This window comes from Strongylocentrotus purpuratus, unplaced genomic scaffold (assembly GCF_000002235.5).
Source record: "Strongylocentrotus purpuratus isolate Spur 01 unplaced genomic scaffold, Spur_5.0 spur5_scaffold_2, whole genome shotgun sequence".
Taxonomy (NCBI): domain Eukaryota; kingdom Metazoa; phylum Echinodermata; class Echinoidea; order Camarodonta; family Strongylocentrotidae; genus Strongylocentrotus; species Strongylocentrotus purpuratus.
The window spans coordinates 18,084,105-18,102,035 of NW_022145605.1; the positions used below are offsets into that span (position 1 = coordinate 18,084,105).

A 17,931-nucleotide genomic window follows, 5' to 3' on the forward strand; every position below is an offset into this window, starting at 1 on the left:
TTTATAACATGTGCTGTAAAAGATTATAACACACACTGCAAAGGTTGTAAGGCAAGTTTAAAGGTTGCGACAATATTTAAGCGCTGTGTATCTAAAATTCGCAGCAAACAAGATCAGAATTTGAGTCCTAAATTTTTAAACTGTACCAGAAAACGAAGTACATGTGCAAATGCAAGGTCAAACATTTGTACCCGCTCCAAACAATCTCAAGTGTACATACATACCTGCTCTATGGAGGTACCTTTTCCAGAAGCAGTACGAGCTTCTGAACCGGCCTCCAGTATTCGGCAAGCTTCTTGTTTGGACGACCTTTGTTGTCAAGGTCTTTCGTTCCAACGCGCACCTGTACCCGTCTGACCAGACCATCTTCATCAGGAGTGGCTTCTGCGACCATCGCAATTGGCAATTTCATACGCGGAGCTTCATCGTCAGTGAGCAATACAATGTCTCCCACTTGTAAATTCCGTCTGGGCATCGTCCATTTCTGTCGTCTTTGAAGTCCCAACAAGTACTCTTTCCGCCATCTTGACCAGAACTGTTCCAGTAAGAACTGAACCCTTCTCCAGGCTTTACGCGTGTACACATCCTCCTTCACAAATTGCCCAGGAGGGGGCAATGGAACCGTCCTCTTCAGAGTAAGGAGGTGGTTTGGCATGAGAGGTGCATCCGCACTTGGGTCATTCATATTGGTCACTGTTAACGGTCGGCTATTGACGATTGCCATGGCTTCGTAAAACAAGGTACGAAGAGCGGAGTCTGTGAGTCTTCCTGGACACAGGTCTATGGTAGCCCTTAAGACACTTCTGACGGTTCGAATCTGTCTTTCCCACACGCCACCTGCGTGACTTGAGTGAGGGGCGTTGAAGACAAATTCACATTGCTGGTCTGCAAGGTACGTATTCACTTGGTCTGAAGTCATCTCTCTCAATGCAGATTGGAGCTCGTTTCTTGCTCCTACGAAGTTACTGCCTTGGTCGCACCTAATCTGTCGGACAGCTCCCCTAATTGCTATGAAACAGCGGAGAGCATTGATGAATGCGTCGGTAGTCATGTCGTCGAGCATCTCAATGTGGATACCTCTTGAACAGAGACATGTGAATATAAGCCCATATCGCTTAATATCAGAACGACCTCTCCTTACAAAGAAAGGACCGAAACAATCCATACCCACATTCGTGAAAGGAGCCGAAGGTTCTACTCGATCTCTTGGCAAGTTTGCCATTTTCTGCTCTTCTTGAGGCCTACGAAGACGTCTGCATGACACACACTTTCGCAATACCTCTGCAACGACTTTAGATCCGTTTACAATCCAGAATCCATTGGCTCTCAGGTGATTCTGCGTCATTCCTCGACCCTGATGTTTGATGTCCTCATGGAAGTGGCGGATAATCGCCCGAGTGATAGGGCTACGCTTGGGCAGGATAACAGGGTGAGCCACTTCTGTCGATAGTTCGCCAAGTCTGCCCTTCACTCGCATGATCCCATCAAGGATTATTGGGTCAAGGTCATGGATGGTACTTGTCGTTTTAACGGTCTTGTCCGACGTCAGAGCCTTGATTTCTTCAGGGTAAGCTTCCTGTTGAACTAACCGCAGAATGAACAGCTCTGCGTCCTTTCTCTCACGAACTAAGGAACCTTGTCTTGCTCCCTTCACTACCATCCGTAGACGAGCCAATACCTTGATCATCATCTTCCAACTAGAGATCCTGGTAAGGCGCGAGAGGAGGTTCAACGGTTCCGAATGAGTAGTTGTCGATAGGTTGGTTGCTCTCACTTCCGGATCCCCAACGGCGAGTGTCGGAGAGATACTTCCTACTGCAAAGTCTTTCTCCCAGAGGAAGCTTGGTCCTTGGAACCAATTTGTGCTACCCAGCTGACTTACGCTCAATCCTCTGGAAGCATGGTCAGCAGGGTTCTGATCAGTCGAGACATAATGCCATTGGTCGGGAGAAGTCCTATCTCTGATTAGCTGGACTCGATTAGCAACAAACGTGTGGAACCTCCGCGCATCATTGTGGATGTATCCCAGGACTACTTGGGAATCTGTCCAGAAGAAATCTTCGGCATCATGATACTCTAGCTCTTCTTTCAACATAGAGTGCGCCTTAGCTGACACAACTGCCGCTGTCAACTCTAACCTGGGAATTGTAACCACCTTGGTTGGCGCAACCCTTGATTTGCCGAAGATCAGACAACAGTGAACTTCTCCTTTCTGGTTAACAAGATGCAAATAAGAGCATTGGCCATAACCAGACTTGCTGGCATCCGAGAAATGGTGTAGCTGCACTGTTACAGGATCACCAAACTCGGCAGGATGATAACACCGAGGTATTCTTAGCTCCTCTAGCTGCGGGATTTCCTTACACCATTGCTCCCACCTTGATTGCAGGTTCTCGGGTACTGGATCATCCCACCCAAGCCCGCTACGACACATTTCTTGAAGGATTCTCTTGCCATCGAGAACGACCGGAGCCACAAATCCGAGAGGGTCATAAAGGGATGCGACTATGGACAGAATTCCCCGCCGTGTCATTGGTTTCTCTTTCAGGGAAATTCTGAAACAAAAGGCATCCGTGGCCACATTCCAAACTATCCCCAGAGCACGCTCTACTTGATCCTCAAAATCCAAGTTTGAGTCAGTGACATCACTGGCACGCTCAGACTTTGGCAGACTCTCCAGAACTGCCTTAGAATTCGAAACAAACTTGTGGAGACGTAAGCCACCCTTGCTGCAAAGTTGTCTGGCTTCATTGGCCAACTGAATGGCTTCCTCTTCACTGGATACACTCACCAGCCCATCATCCACATAGAAGCTGCGCTCGACGAAACGAGATGCCAATGGAAATTCATTGCTGCAATGTCTAGCCAGATACTTTAAGCCATAATTGGCGCAACCTGGCGAAGAAGCGGCACCAAAAAGATGGACGTTCATGCGATAATCCACTGGCTCCTTGTTGATGTCGTTATCTTGGAACCACAGGAAGCGCAGGAGGTCTCGGTCATCCTCAGCGACCCTAAACTGAAAGAACATCTTCTCAACATCACATAGCACTGCTACATTGTGCTTCCTGAACCGACAAAGGACTCCCACCAATGAGTTTATCATGTCCGGTCCCTTGAGCAGATGATCGTTAAGGCAGGTGCCGCCGTACTTCGCGGAACAATCAAACACTATTCTCATCTTCTTCTTCATTGGATGATACACACCATGATGTGGTATGTAATTTGTTTCTCCAGGCGGCGCCTTGGTCTCTACTTGTTCTGCAAAGCCACCATTTATGATATCTGTCATGAAGCTTGTATAGTTGTCTCTATATGCTTCGTCCTTCTTAAGCTTTCGATGGAGGTGTTAGAATCGAACGGTTGCCAACCTTTTGTTGCTTGGAAGGTTTGGCCGGGTCTTGAAGGGCAGCGGCATCTGCAAATGACCATCCTCGCATTGTACAATGTTGGTCTCAAGGTGTTTCAAGAATTGTAGGTCATTCTGAGAGCATGCTTTGTCCGGCGATTTGTCCTCTGCGAAATCTGCCTCAAGCAACCCTATGATCTCCTTTGGCTTCGGAAATGGTATCTCGCGAGTAGAAACCCTCCCACACTGGCTACTGAAGTCCATGGCATTCTCTTCTTCGGCAAAGCCAACAATACTCCAGCCGAGGTCAGTTCGAATAGCAAATGGTTCTACATCGCTACCAGTAACTACTTGTCTTGGTGTCAGAGCTCTTGGGCAATTATAGCCTATCAGTAGGCCGACTTCGCATCTCTGAAGTGCTGGCATCTCTCTTGCAACATCTTGGAGATGAGTCCACTTCTCAGCAGTACTTCTGCTTGGGATGTGTTCTCTATCAGTCGGTATGAAGTCACGCGTATAGCATTTTCCTATCTTGAGCTGGGAGGGCGACATCATACCTCTAACTAAGATACTTGAGGTCACGCTGCAATCAATGTTCGATGACGAAGTCATAGTAGATAACTTTAAGCGTATGGGTTGCTGCTTAGCATTCAGGGCTTGCGCTACTTCATCTAGAATGAACGATGAATCACTCTGGGTATCCAGGAGGGCGTAAGTCAGAATCTCTGACGATGGTGCTTGTTCTGCCGCGACCCACACTGGTACAATCATCGAAGTGCTAGCTTGTTTTCCAGAACGGACTTGGCAAGACGTAGCCCTGTCCTTAGAAGCTCCTTCACTCTTGTGCGCATCGTCCTCTCTTATCGTAGGGTTTTCCTCATGAAGAGCCGTGGGATGGCGCTTACCACATGTACTACACTTCAGCCTTTGTTTACATGCCTTAGAAAAATGCCCCTTCTGTAAGCAACCAAAGCATACATGATTTTCTTGAACAAACTTCCTGCGTTCAGAAAGTGGCTTGGCCAAAAACTTGTCACAGTCCTCGGACTTGTGTCCAGTTTCACTACACAGGCAGCAAGGTTTTGGAGCCTTCTTGACTTGGTTTGGGATGTTCTTGCCTTTGGCACTTTCCTTGGTGTTGACAGCCAAAGCAGATCCTTTATTTCTTGCTTCTCGCTTGATCTTGAAGGTCTTGGGACTTGATTCTCTTTGAGAGTCCTCAGATTTCAGGGCACCTAGAGAAGAAATGGGATTGTTGGCTATCCTTGCCTCCTTAGCAACAAATTTCACAAACTTAGAAAATGAAGGATAGCTGCCGCCTTCCAACTCATTTGATACCACCCTATTCCAGCTACTAATCAGCCAGTCTGGAAGTTTGGCTATCATCTTTTGATTCTCATAGCAGTCGTTTAGCACCTGGAGGCCAGTGACATATGGCATAGCATCATCACAAGACTTTAAGTAGTCCGCAAACTTCTGAAGACCTATGGCATCTTTGGAGGATATCTTCGGCCAAGCACTTAGCTTCTTCCGGAACGCTTGTTGGATATTAAAAGGATGACCATACCTCTGTCGAAGGCACCTCCATGCCCCATCATATGCCTCTTTGGAGTCCCCGAAAAAGAAACCTTCCACGGCCTCCCTTGCCGGACCAGTCAGGTACTGCTTCAGATAATACAGCATCTCTGTTGGTGGTATGCCACGGTTTTCGATCAAAGTCTTGAAACCTTTGTCGAACTCTACAAACTCGAGCGGATCCCCACTAAAGGTGCGTGGCACTGGCATCGGAAGTCTTGTGTGGTACATGTCTGCTAAAGCCTTACATAAGCCCTGGACGTCAACCGACGTTGTCTGAGGCGGCTGTAGTGGTGTCTTGTCACGAGGTTCCACATGCGAATCAGGTAGACTATCATGTAGCTGGCCTACTCTAAACTCTGGGCCCATCTCATCTTGAGGGGAAGGAGATGACGTCTTGGCAGGAGGTTCTGCTGACTGCCCTTGAATACCTTCAGGTGGTTGGTTTACTCCAACTCCTGGGTACATTTTGTCTTGAGGAAGAAGTGATGGTGTGTTACGAGATTCTACAGGCTGTCCAGGATTGCTATCAATGTCAATTACTGGTGTGGCTCCACGCAGTTGGCTGGTTTCAACCCCTTGGTCCATTTCGCTTAAAATTGAGCTGAAGACCGATGAAGCATATTCTTGTTTCAAGAATTCTTTCGCTATCTGCTTCCGATCCTCGGCGTCAAAAGGACCTTCTAGGGATCCCAGAACTTCTTCCAAGGCGTTGAGGCTATCTCCGACCATTGCGTTGGCACGGTCCATCCTCGTGGTGGCCTCTCTTATGGGGACCTTGTGTCTCCTCAAAATCTCGTAGGTTTCCATCAATTCCCTCTCTCCAGCTTCCAGTATGGATATCTGTTGTTTGATGGGACCTTCTTCTGTCTCTGTCTTAATGATTGTTCTAGCTGCCTTTACTGTGGCCTTAAGGGAGCCATACATCTTGAAAAACTTCCGCTCTGTCTTTGATTCTTCAGAGGCCTGAAGAGCGGCCATTTTTTCCGTGGGCTGCCTCTCCCTTGATGACTTTCTTGAATCTGCCATGTTTAATTGGCTTTGACACAACAGAAGTGTAATAAGGAGCTGGCCTCTTATGCTAAACCATGCACTTGCACCTTGTACAGCAAATTGACCAAATTAAATTGTCATGCAACTAGAGTGAAATCAAACATCAATTTAAGCAAAGCTACAGCGCTAAGCCTACCAACCTCATCAATGTAAAACCGCTTAAAATGCTTCTTGCTAATGCAATTACAAATACTCCATAGTAATTTGATTTTACATCTCCCAATAAAGCCTTTACGCACGCCTCAAAATTCGCTTATCAAAAGGGCTTGAATGCAGACCACGCGATCATGCGATAAAGTTCAACATCGCCACATATTCCTTCCTTGCTTGACTCTGAACTGCGATGTCAATATCACTTTGTAATGAAATTACACCTTTAACTTTCTTGTCACTTGAGCACAAAACTAATGCTGGCTACCTGCAAACAAAACATGCAGTATTTGCAGAATCATATTGGAAACACTTTTCAATAGACTACTATACATGAAATAGTTATTAAAATTCAACTTTTACTTGACCTCTGTTAATTTGTTATCAAGAGTCTTGAAGTTTCACAGAGCCTATTATAGCTCTGGTTCTAACTACTTTTATTTCATCAAGTTCAGATCCAATGTTTCATTTATAAATTCAATGTTGTTGGCTTGATTTATGCTTCAAGTTCAAACCTGGCTGGACCTGGACTGTACAAGACTAAACCACGCTGGCTCCCGGGCTGTATGGCTTGACCGGGCCGATTCCCGGGCTGTTGTTCAAGCTGGACTTCAGCTGGATTAGGCTAGTTCATAAATTATGCTAGGGCTGCTACGAGAGGCTGACACAGAATAGTCTTGAACTTGGGCTTGGCTGATCCGCTAACATCTACACTGGGCTTTAGTCCTGTTACATTATGGCTGCATGCCAACTGCTGGTGCAAATTATGGTAAAGCCACGTATTTTATAACAGTGTATAATAACGATTGTGGCCGATTCCAGCTTAGCGTCCATAATACACCTCAATAATAAATCGATGACACTGCTGCATTGCAACCATAATTCATTGTAACTGTAACATTAGTGTAGATCAAACTGCATAGCGTCCATACACAGCTCTACATACCTCGAACTATTGAGACATATGAGAAATGACTGGATCACAACATCGTTTCACAATCCAAATCAAAATCCATCAACATCCACTCAGATTCTGAGATTCATGCGTTATGGTGCAATTCTAGCTGATCTCTAGCATATATCCTGTGCTCGTCGCCAAACGTAGTTACATATGTATGTTCGTAGGTTCATCCAGCTGAAATGTCATGTTGAACTCAACTCAAATGTCTAGCGTCTATTTATTGGCTCCATCTTGATAATCAGGCTTGTTGATGATGATGAGGCCATTTTGACGCTACGTTGGAAGTGTTTTTACTGTGCCTGCCCGGACTACGACGACAAACAAACGAAAGCTCGCACGTGTTCTCATACTGGGTAAACAATAGTCAAAACAGCTTTATTGAATCTAGTCTCTTCATCATGGTCAAAGCTGACTCTTTGGCTTGCTGATTCACTTTGTTCCTTAGATTCCCGTAAAAACTATAAACAAACAAACAAATGAACAAAATCCAACATAAGTATATCATCATATCAAAGCATGTTACAGTGCAACTGCATTATAACGAGGCACTTGGGACGAGAGAAGATACATTGTTATAGGTAAAGTCTGCCACATCAGTGCCTTTAATAATAAGGTTCCACTGTATTATGAGTCTAAACATTATACTAAGGTGAATAACAATTAACTTCAATTTAAAGTAATTGGACTTAAATTATCATAATAGCAATACTGTCCAGTATTTAATACACTAAGTGTTGTGAAAATTAGAAATAAACTCTAAACTGATATCCTACAAATAAGGAATATTTGTAAACGTATTTAACTGTATACAATGGGTGTCGAAAACAGCTTAAATAGACAATGTAATTGCAAAAATGTTATGTGAGCAATAAATGTAATGTCAACCATCTTATATCAAGTTTTGGCGTATTTGAGTGCTTATTTCCTCAGGACTGAGGTTTGAGTTTAATCTAGTTGAGTTATCATTACACAATAAATTCGATACTGATTAAGAGTTTCTGTATATTTCCATACAAACAAATATTCATAATTATAGTACTACACAAAGACCTGCACACTATGCGTACAATGCATCAATCTGATACACGAGCTATTGAAGTTCTACAGTAGGATAACACTGATTGCTGTATGCATACTGAGCGAGTTCTCTTGAAATTAAACCTAAAAGTTCTATTTATGCTTACCACTGTGCCACTTGTTACCAAAGTCTCAGGCAGGCATAAATAATATGCCGATTAACGATGCAATTCCTTTTCCATCGCCATAACGTGCCCCAGTATTGGGCCAAAAATTACAATCTTCGCAGACGATAAAATTATGGAATGCCAAATAGACAATTACAACCGCACGGTGTATGAAGTGCCTTTACACTCCCACCAAAATTGCCTTCACTCGTAACATAATCACATGCATGAGTACACTTACATATATATGAAAATGCATTTACTAGTATTACATAAGTGGTGCATGTGAAATAATGTGACCATAATATGGAAATTTTTAAGCAAGCACTCCATACACCTCTTGCATGTAAATTGGTACACTTGCAATCTACAACACGAATAACATGGCAATTGAATAGCTTGATCAAACCAGAATGGCACAAGTGATGATGCGGAACTCAAACAATGCACGTTTATAACATGTGCTGTAAAAGATTATAACACACACTGCAAAGGTTGTAAGGCAAGTTTAAAGGTTGCGACAATATTTAAGCGCTGTGTATCTAAAATTCGCAGCAAACAAGATCAGAATTTGAGTCCTAAATTTTTAAACTGTACCAGAAAACGAAGTACATGTGCAAATGCAAGGTCAAACATTTGTACCCGCTCCAAACAATCTCAAGTGTACATACATACCTGCTCTATGGAGGTACCTTTTCCAGAAGCAGTACGAGCTTCTGAACCGGCCTCCAGTATTCGGCAAGCTTCTTGTTTGGACGACCTTTGTTGTCAAGGTCTTTCGTTCCAACGCGCACCTGTACCCGTCTGACCAGACCATCTTCATCAGGAGTGGCTTCTGCGACCATCGCAATTGGCAATTTCATACGCGGAGCTTCATCGTCAGTGAGCAATACAATGTCTCCCACTTGTAAATTCCGTCTGGGCATCGTCCATTTCTGTCGTCTTTGAAGTCCCAACAAGTACTCTCTCCGCCATCTTGACCAGAACTGTTCCAGTAAGAACTGAACCCTTCTCCAGGCTTTACGCGTGTACACATCCTCCTTCACAAATTGCCCAGGAGGGGGCAATGGAACCGTCCTCTTCAGAGTAAGGAGGTGGTTTGGCATGAGAGGTGCATCCGCACTTGGGTCATTCATATTGGTCACTGTTAACGGTCGGCTATTGACGATTGCCATGGCTTCGTAAAACAAGGTACGAAGAGCGGAGTCTGTGAGTCTTCCTGGACACAGGTCTATGGTAGCCCTTAAGACACTTCTGACGGTTCGAATCTGTCTTTCCCACACGCCACCTGCGTGACTTGAGTGAGGGGCGTTGAAGACAAATTCACATTGCTGGTCTGCAAGGTACGTATTCACTTGGTCTGAAGTCATCTCTCTCAATGCAGATTGGAGCTCGTTTCTTGCTCCTACGAAGTTACTGCCTTGGTCGCACCTAATCTGTCGGACAGCTCCCCTAATTGCTATGAAACAGCGGAGAGCATTGATGAATGCGTCGGTAGTCATGTCGTCGAGCATCTCAATGTGGATACCTCTTGAACAGAGACATGTGAATATAAGCCCATATCGCTTAATATCAGAACGACCTCTCCTTACAAAGAAAGGACCGAAACAATCCATACCCACATTCGTGAAAGGAGCCGAAGGTTCTACTCGATCTCTTGGCAAGTTTGCCATTTTCTGCTCTTCTTGAGGCCTACGAAGACGTCTGCATGACACACACTTTCGCAATACCTCTGCAACGACTTTAGATCCGTTTACAATCCAGAATCCATTGGCTCTCAGGTGATTCTGCGTCATTCCTCGACCCTGATGTTTGATGTCCTCATGGAAGTGGCGGATAATCGCCCGAGTGATAGGGCTACGCTTGGGCAGGATAACAGGGTGAGCCACTTCTGTCGATAGTTCGCCAAGTCTGCCCTTCACTCGCATGATCCCATCAAGGATTATTGGGTCAAGGTCATGGATGGTACTTGTCGTTTTAACGGTCTTGTCCGACGTCAGAGCCTTGATTTCTTCAGGGTAAGCTTCCTGTTGAACTAACCGCAGAATGAACAGCTCTGCGTCCTTTCTCTCACGAACTAAGGAACCTTGTCTTGCTCCCTTCACTACCATCCGTAGACGAGCCAATACCTTGATCATCATCTTCCAACTAGAGATCCTGGTAAGGCGCGAGAGGAGGTTCAACGGTTCCGAATGAGTAGTTGTCGATAGGTTGGTTGCTCTCACTTCCGGATCCCCAACGGCGAGTGTCGGAGAGATACTTCCTACTGCAAAGTCTTTCTCCCAGAGGAAGCTTGGTCCTTGGAACCAATTTGTGCTACCCAGCTGACTTACGCTCAATCCTCTGGAAGCATGGTCAGCAGGGTTCTGATCAGTCGAGACATAATGCCATTGGTCGGGAGAAGTCCTATCTCTGATTAGCTGGACTCGATTAGCAACAAACGTGTGGAACCTCCGCGCATCATTGTGGATGTATCCCAGGACTACTTGGGAATCTGTCCAGAAGAAATCTTCGGCATCATGATACTCTAGCTCTTCTTTCAACATAGAGTGCGCCTTAGCTGACACAACTGCCGCTGTCAACTCTAACCTGGGAATTGTAACCACCTTGGTTGGCGCAACCCTTGATTTGCCGAAGATCAGACAACAGTGAACTTCTCCTTTCTGGTTAACAAGATGCAAATAAGAGCATTGGCCATAACCAGACTTGCTGGCATCCGAGAAATGGTGTAGCTGCACTGTTACAGGATCACCAAACTCGGCAGGATGATAACACCGAGGTATTCTTAGCTCCTCTAGCTGCGGGATTTCCTTACACCATTGCTCCCACCTTGATTGCAGGTTCTCGGGTACTGGATCATCCCACCCAAGCCCGCTACGACACATTTCTTGAAGGATTCTCTTGCCATCGAGAACGACCGGAGCCACAAATCCGAGAGGGTCATAAAGGGATGCGACTATGGACAGAATTCCCCGCCGTGTCATTGGTTTCTCTTTCAGGGAAATTCTGAAACAAAAGGCATCCGTGGCCACATTCCAAACTATCCCCAGAGCACGCTCTACTTGATCCTCAAAATCCAAGTTTGAGTCAGTGACATCACTGGCACGCTCAGACTTTGGCAGACTCTCCAGAACTGCCTTAGAATTCGAAACAAACTTGTGGAGACGTAAGCCACCCTTGCTGCAAAGTTGTCTGGCTTCATTGGCCAACTGAATGGCTTCCTCTTCACTGGATACACTCACCAGCCCATCATCCACATAGAAGCTGCGCTCGACGAAACGAGATGCCAATGGAAATTCATTGCTGCAATGTCTAGCCAGATACTTTAAGCCATAATTGGCGCAACCTGGCGAAGAAGCGGCACCAAAAAGATGGACGTTCATGCGATAATCCACTGGCTCCTTGTTGATGTCGTTATCTTGGAACCACAGGAAGCGCAGGAGGTCTCGGTCATCCTCAGCGACCCTAAACTGAAAGAACATCTTCTCAACATCACATAGCACTGCTACATTGTGCTTCCTGAACCGACAAAGGACTCCCACCAATGAGTTTATCATGTCCGGTCCCTTGAGCAGATGATCGTTAAGGCAGGTGCCGCCGTACTTCGCGGAACAATCAAACACTATTCTCATCTTCTTCTTCATTGGATGATACACACCATGATGTGGTATGTAATTTGTTTCTCCAGGCGGCGCCTTGGTCTCTACTTGTTCTGCAAAGCCACCATTTATGATATCTGTCATGAAGCTTGTATAGTTGTCTCTATATGCTTCGTCCTTCTTAAGCTTTCGATGGAGGTGTTAGAATCGAACGGTTGCCAACCTTTTGTTGCTTGGAAGGTTTGGCCGGGTCTTGAAGGGCAGCGGCATCTGCAAATGACCATCCTCGCATTGTACAATGTTGGTCTCAAGGTGTTTCAAGAATTGTAGGTCATTCTGAGAGCATGCTTTGTCCGGCGATTTGTCCTCTGCGAAATCTGCCTCAAGCAACCCTATGATCTCCTTTGGCTTCGGAAATGGTATCTCGCGAGTAGAAACCCTCCCACACTGGCTACTGAAGTCCATGGCATTCTCTTCTTCGGCAAAGCCAACAATACTCCAGCCGAGGTCAGTTCGAATAGCAAATGGTTCTACATCGCTACCAGTAACTACTTGTCTTGGTGTCAGAGCTCTTGGGCAATTATAGCCTATCAGTAGGCCGACTTCGCATCTCTGAAGTGCTGGCATCTCTCTTGCAACATCTTGGAGATGAGTCCACTTCTCAGCAGTACTTCTGCTTGGGATGTGTTCTCTATCAGTCGGTATGAAGTCACGCGTATAGCATTTTCCTATCTTGAGCTGGGAGGGCGACATCATACCTCTAACTAAGATACTTGAGGTCACGCTGCAATCAATGTTCGATGACGAAGTCATAGTAGATAACTTTAAGCGTATGGGTTGCTGCTTAGCATTCAGGGCTTGCGCTACTTCATCTAGAATGAACGATGAATCACTCTGGGTATCCAGGAGGGCGTAAGTCAGAATCTCTGACGATGGTGCTTGTTCTGCCGCGACCCACACTGGTACAATCATCGAAGTGCTAGCTTGTTTTCCAGAACGGACTTGGCAAGACGTAGCCCTGTCCTTAGAAGCTCCTTCACTCTTGTGCGCATCGTCCTCTCTTATCGTAGGGTTTTCCTCATGAAGAGCCGTGGGATGGCGCTTACCACATGTACTACACTTCAGCCTTTGTTTACATGCCTTAGAAAAATGCCCCTTCTGTAAGCAACCAAAGCATACATGATTTTCTTGAACAAACTTCCTGCGTTCAGAAAGTGGCTTGGCCAAAAACTTGTCACAGTCCTCGGACTTGTGTCCAGTTTCACTACACAGGCAGCAAGGTTTTGGAGCCTTCTTGACTTGGTTTGGGATGTTCTTGCCTTTGGCACTTTCCTTGGTGTTGACAGCCAAAGCAGATCCTTTATTTCTTGCTTCTCGCTTGATCTTGAAGGTCTTGGGACTTGATTCTCTTTGAGAGTCCTCAGATTTCAGGGCACCTAGAGAAGAAATGGGATTGTTGGCTATCCTTGCCTCCTTAGCAACAAATTTCACAAACTTAGAAAATGAAGGATAGCTGCCGCCTTCCAACTCATTTGATACCACCCTATTCCAGCTACTAATCAGCCAGTCTGGAAGTTTGGCTATCATCTTTTGATTCTCATAGCAGTCGTTTAGCACCTGGAGGCCAGTGACATATGGCATAGCATCATCACAAGACTTTAAGTAGTCCGCAAACTTCTGAAGACCTATGGCATCTTTGGAGGATATCTTCGGCCAAGCACTTAGCTTCTTCCGGAACGCTTGTTGGATATTAAAAGGATGACCATACCTCTGTCGAAGGCACCTCCATGCCCCATCATATGCCTCTTTGGAGTCCCCGAAAAAGAAACCTTCCACGGCCTCCCTTGCCGGACCAGTCAGGTACTGCTTCAGATAATACAGCATCTCTGTTGGTGGTATGCCACGGTTTTCGATCAAAGTCTTGAAACCTTTGTCGAACTCTACAAACTCGAGCGGATCCCCACTAAAGGTGCGTGGCACTGGCATCGGAAGTCTTGTGTGGTACATGTCTGCTAAAGCCTTACATAAGCCCTGGACGTCAACCGACGTTGTCTGAGGCGGCTGTAGTGGTGTCTTGTCACGAGGTTCCACATGCGAATCAGGTAGACTATCATGTAGCTGGCCTACTCTAAACTCTGGGCCCATCTCATCTTGAGGGGAAGGAGATGACGTCTTGGCAGGAGGTTCTGCTGACTGCCCTTGAATACCTTCAGGTGGTTGGTTTACTCCAACTCCTGGGTACATTTTGTCTTGAGGAAGAAGTGATGGTGTGTTACGAGATTCTACAGGCTGTCCAGGATTGCTATCAATGTCAATTACTGGTGTGGCTCCACGCAGTTGGCTGGTTTCAACCCCTTGGTCCATTTCGCTTAAAATTGAGCTGAAGACCGATGAAGCATATTCTTGTTTCAAGAATTCTTTCGCTATCTGCTTCCGATCCTCGGCGTCAAAAGGACCTTCTAGGGATCCCAGAACTTCTTCCAAGGCGTTGAGGCTATCTCTGACCATTGCGTTGGCACGGTCCATCCTCGTGGTGGCCTCTCTTATGGGGACCTTGTGTCTCCTCAAAATCTCGTAGGTTTCCATCAATTCCCTCTCTCCAGCTTCCAGTATGGATATCTGTTGTTTGATGGGACCTTCTTCTGTCTCTGTCTTAATGATTGTTCTAGCTGCCTTTACTGTGGCCTTAAGGGAGCCATACATCTTGAAAAACTTCCGCTCTGTCTTTGATTCTTCAGAGGCCTGAAGAGCGGCCATTTTTTCCGTGGGCTGCCTCTCCCTTGATGACTTTCTTGAATCTGCCATGTTTAATTGGCTTTGACACAACAGAAGTGTAATAAGGAGCTGGCCTCTTATGCTAAACCATGCACTTGCACCTTGTACAGCAAATTGACCAAATTAAATTGTCATGCAACTAGAGTGAAATCAAACATCAATTTAAGCAAAGCTACAGCGCTAAGCCTACCAACCTCATCAATGTAAAACCGCTTAAAATGCTTCTTGCTAATGCAATTACAAATACTCCATAGTAATTTGATTTTACATCTCCCAATAAAGCCTTTACGCACGCCTCAAAATTCGCTTATCAAAAGGGCTTGAATGCAGACCACGCGATCATGCGATAAAGTTCAACATCGCCACATATTCCTTCCTTGCTTGACTCTGAACTGCGATGTCAATATCACTTTGTAATGAAATTACACCTTTAACTTTCTTGTCACTTGAGCACAAAACTAATGCTGGCTACCTGCAAACAAAACATGCAGTATTTGCAGAATCATATTGGAAACACTTTTCAATAGACTACTATACATGAAATAGTTATTAAAATTCAACTTTTACTTGACCTCTGTTAATTTGTTATCAAGAGTCTTGAAGTTTCACAGAGCCTATTATAGCTCTGGTTCTAACTACTTTTATTTCATCAAGTTCAGATCCAATGTTTCATTTATAAATTCAATGTTGTTGGCTTGATTTATGCTTCAAGTTCAAACCTGGCTGGACCTGGACTGTACAAGACTAAACCACGCTGGCTCCCGGGCTGTATGGCTTGACCGGGCCGATTCCCGGGCTGTTGTTCAAGCTGGACTTCAGCTGGATTAGGCTAGTTCATAAATTATGCTAGGGCTGCTACGAGAGGCTGACACAGAATAGTCTTGAACTTGGGCTTGGCTGATCCGCTAACATCTACACTGGGCTTTAGTCCTGTTACATTATGGCTGCATGCCAACTGCTGGTGCAAATTATGGTAAAGCCACGTATTTTATAACAGTGTATAATAACGATTGTGGCCGATTCCAGCTTAGCGTCCATAATACACCTCAATAATAAATCGATGACACTGCTGCATTGCAACCATAATTCATTGTAACTGTAACATTAGTGTAGATCAAACTGCATAGCGTCCATACACAGCTCTACATACCTCGAACTATTGAGACATATGAGAAATGACTGGATCACAACATCGTTTCACAATCCAAATCAAAATCCATCAACATCCACTCAGATTCTGAGATTCATGCGTTATGGTGCAATTCTAGCTGATCTCTAGCATATATCCTGTGCTCGTCGCCAAACGTAGTTACATATGTATGTTCGTAGGTTCATCCAGCTGAAATGTCATGTTGAACTCAACTCAAATGTCTAGCGTCTATTTATTGGCTCCATCTTGATAATCAGGCTTGTTGATGATGATGAGGCCATTTTGACGCTACGTTGGAAGTGTTTTTACTGTGCCTGCCCGGACTACGACGACAAACAAACGAAAGCTCGCACGTGTTCTCATACTGGGTAAACAATAGTCAAAACAGCTTTATTGAATCTAGTCTCTTCATCATGGTCAAAGCTGACTCTTTGGCTTGCTGATTCACTTTGTTCCTTAGATTCCCGTAAAAACTATAAACAAACAAACAAATGAACAAAATCCAACATAAGTATATCATCATATCAAAGCATGTTACAGTGCAACTGCATTATAACGAGGCACTTGGGACGAGAGAAGATACATTGTTATAGGTAAAGTCTGCCACATCAGTGCCTTTAATAATAAGGTTCCACTGTATTATGAGTCTAAACATTATACTAAGGTGAATAACAATTAACTTCAATTTAAAGTAATTGGACTTAAATTATCATAATAGCAATACTGTCCAGTATTTAATACACTAAGTGTTGTGAAAATTAGAAATAAACTCTAAACTGATATCCTACAAATAAGGAATATTTGTAAACGTATTTAACTGTATACAATGGGTGTCGAAAACAGCTTAAATAGACAATGTAATTGCAAAAATGTTATGTGAGCAATAAATGTAATGTCAACCATCTTATATCAAGTTTTGGCGTATTTGAGTGCTTATTTCCTCAGGACTGAGGTTTGAGTTTAATCTAGTTGAGTTATCATTACACAATAAATTTGATACTGATTAAGAGTTTCTGTATATTTCCATACAAACAAATTTTCATAATTATAGTACTACACAAAGACCTGCACACTATGCGTACAATGCATCAATCTGATACACGAGCTATTGAAGTTCTACAGTAGGATAACACTGATTGCTGTATGCATACTGAGCGAGTTCTCTTGAAATTAAACCTAAAAGTTCTATTTATGCTTACCACTGTGCCACTTGTTACCAAAGTCTCAGGCAGGCATAAATAATATGCCGATTAACGATGCAATTCCTTTTCCATCGCCATAACGTGCCCCAGTTTTGGGCCAAAAATTACAATCTTCGCAGACGATAAAATTATGGAATGCCAAATAGACAATTACAACCGCACGGTGTATGAAGTGCCTTTACACATATGAATGTTCACACTGTAATAAAGGGTTTTCTGAGAAAAGAAATCTCACCCAGCACCTCCTAACACACAGAGGAGAAAAGCCATATGAATGTTCACACTGTAATAAAGGATTTTCTCAGAAAAGAAGTCTCACTCATCACCTCCTAACACACACAGGAGAAAAGCCATATGAATGTTGCTATTGTAAGAAAGGATTTTCTCAGAAAAGTGCACTCAATCGTCATATACGAAAATGTCATCTACTAACACATACAGGAGAAAAGCCATATGAATGTTCACACTGTAAGAAAAGATTTTCTCAGAAAATTAGTCTTCACTGTCATCTCCGAACACACACAGGAGAAAAGCCATATGAATGTTGCTTTTGTAAGAAAGGATTCTCTCAGAAAAGTGCACTCAATCGTCATATACTTACACACACAGGAGAAATGCCGTATGAATGTTGCTATTGTAAGAGAGGGTTTCCTCAGAAAAGTGCACTCAATATTCATTTACTAACACATACAGGAGAAAAGCCATATGAATGTTCATACTGTAAGAAAGGATTTTCTCTGAAAAGTGCACTCGATATTCATTTACTTACACATATACAGGAGAAATGCCATATGAATGTTGCTATTGTAAGAAAGGATTTTCTGAGAAAAGAAGTCTCGCCCAGCACCTCCTAACACACACAGGAGAAAAGCCACATGAATGTTGCTATTGTAAGAAAGGATTTTCTCAGAAAAGTGCACTCAATCGTCATAT

At 44.2% G+C, this 17,931-nt stretch overlaps 4 protein-coding genes across 4 annotated transcripts; all 4 read right to left on the reverse strand.

Annotated features, from left to right (window-relative positions):
• Window positions 1-229: 229 nt before the first annotated feature.
• Window positions 230-3,292, reverse strand: LOC100888172. The gene has a single exon (XM_030991094.1). The coding sequence runs from the start codon at window positions 3,290-3,292 to the stop codon at window positions 230-232; it is 3,063 nt and encodes a 1,020-aa protein (XP_030846954.1).
• A 57-nt stretch (window positions 3,293-3,349) lies between these two features.
• On the reverse strand, window positions 3,350-8,703 carry LOC105442158. Its single transcript, XM_030991095.1, has 2 exons — window positions 8,273-8,703; window positions 3,350-7,546 (listed from the first exon to the last, which is right to left on the reverse strand). The coding sequence occupies exon 2, from the start codon at window positions 5,951-5,953 to the stop codon at window positions 3,350-3,352; it is 2,604 nt and encodes an 867-aa protein (XP_030846955.1). The 5' UTR covers window positions 5,954-7,546; window positions 8,273-8,703.
• A 249-nt stretch (window positions 8,704-8,952) lies between these two features.
• LOC100888823 lies at window positions 8,953-12,015 on the reverse strand. The gene has a single exon (XM_030991096.1). The coding sequence runs from the start codon at window positions 12,013-12,015 to the stop codon at window positions 8,953-8,955; it is 3,063 nt and encodes a 1,020-aa protein (XP_030846956.1).
• Window positions 12,016-12,072: 57 nt separating this feature from the next.
• Window positions 12,073-17,200, reverse strand: LOC115926408. The gene is made up of 2 exons (XM_030991097.1): window positions 16,996-17,200; window positions 12,073-16,269 (listed from the first exon to the last, which is right to left on the reverse strand). The coding sequence occupies exon 2, from the start codon at window positions 14,674-14,676 to the stop codon at window positions 12,073-12,075; it is 2,604 nt and encodes an 867-aa protein (XP_030846957.1). The 5' UTR covers window positions 14,677-16,269; window positions 16,996-17,200.
• Between the last annotated feature and the right edge of the window lie 731 nt (window positions 17,201-17,931).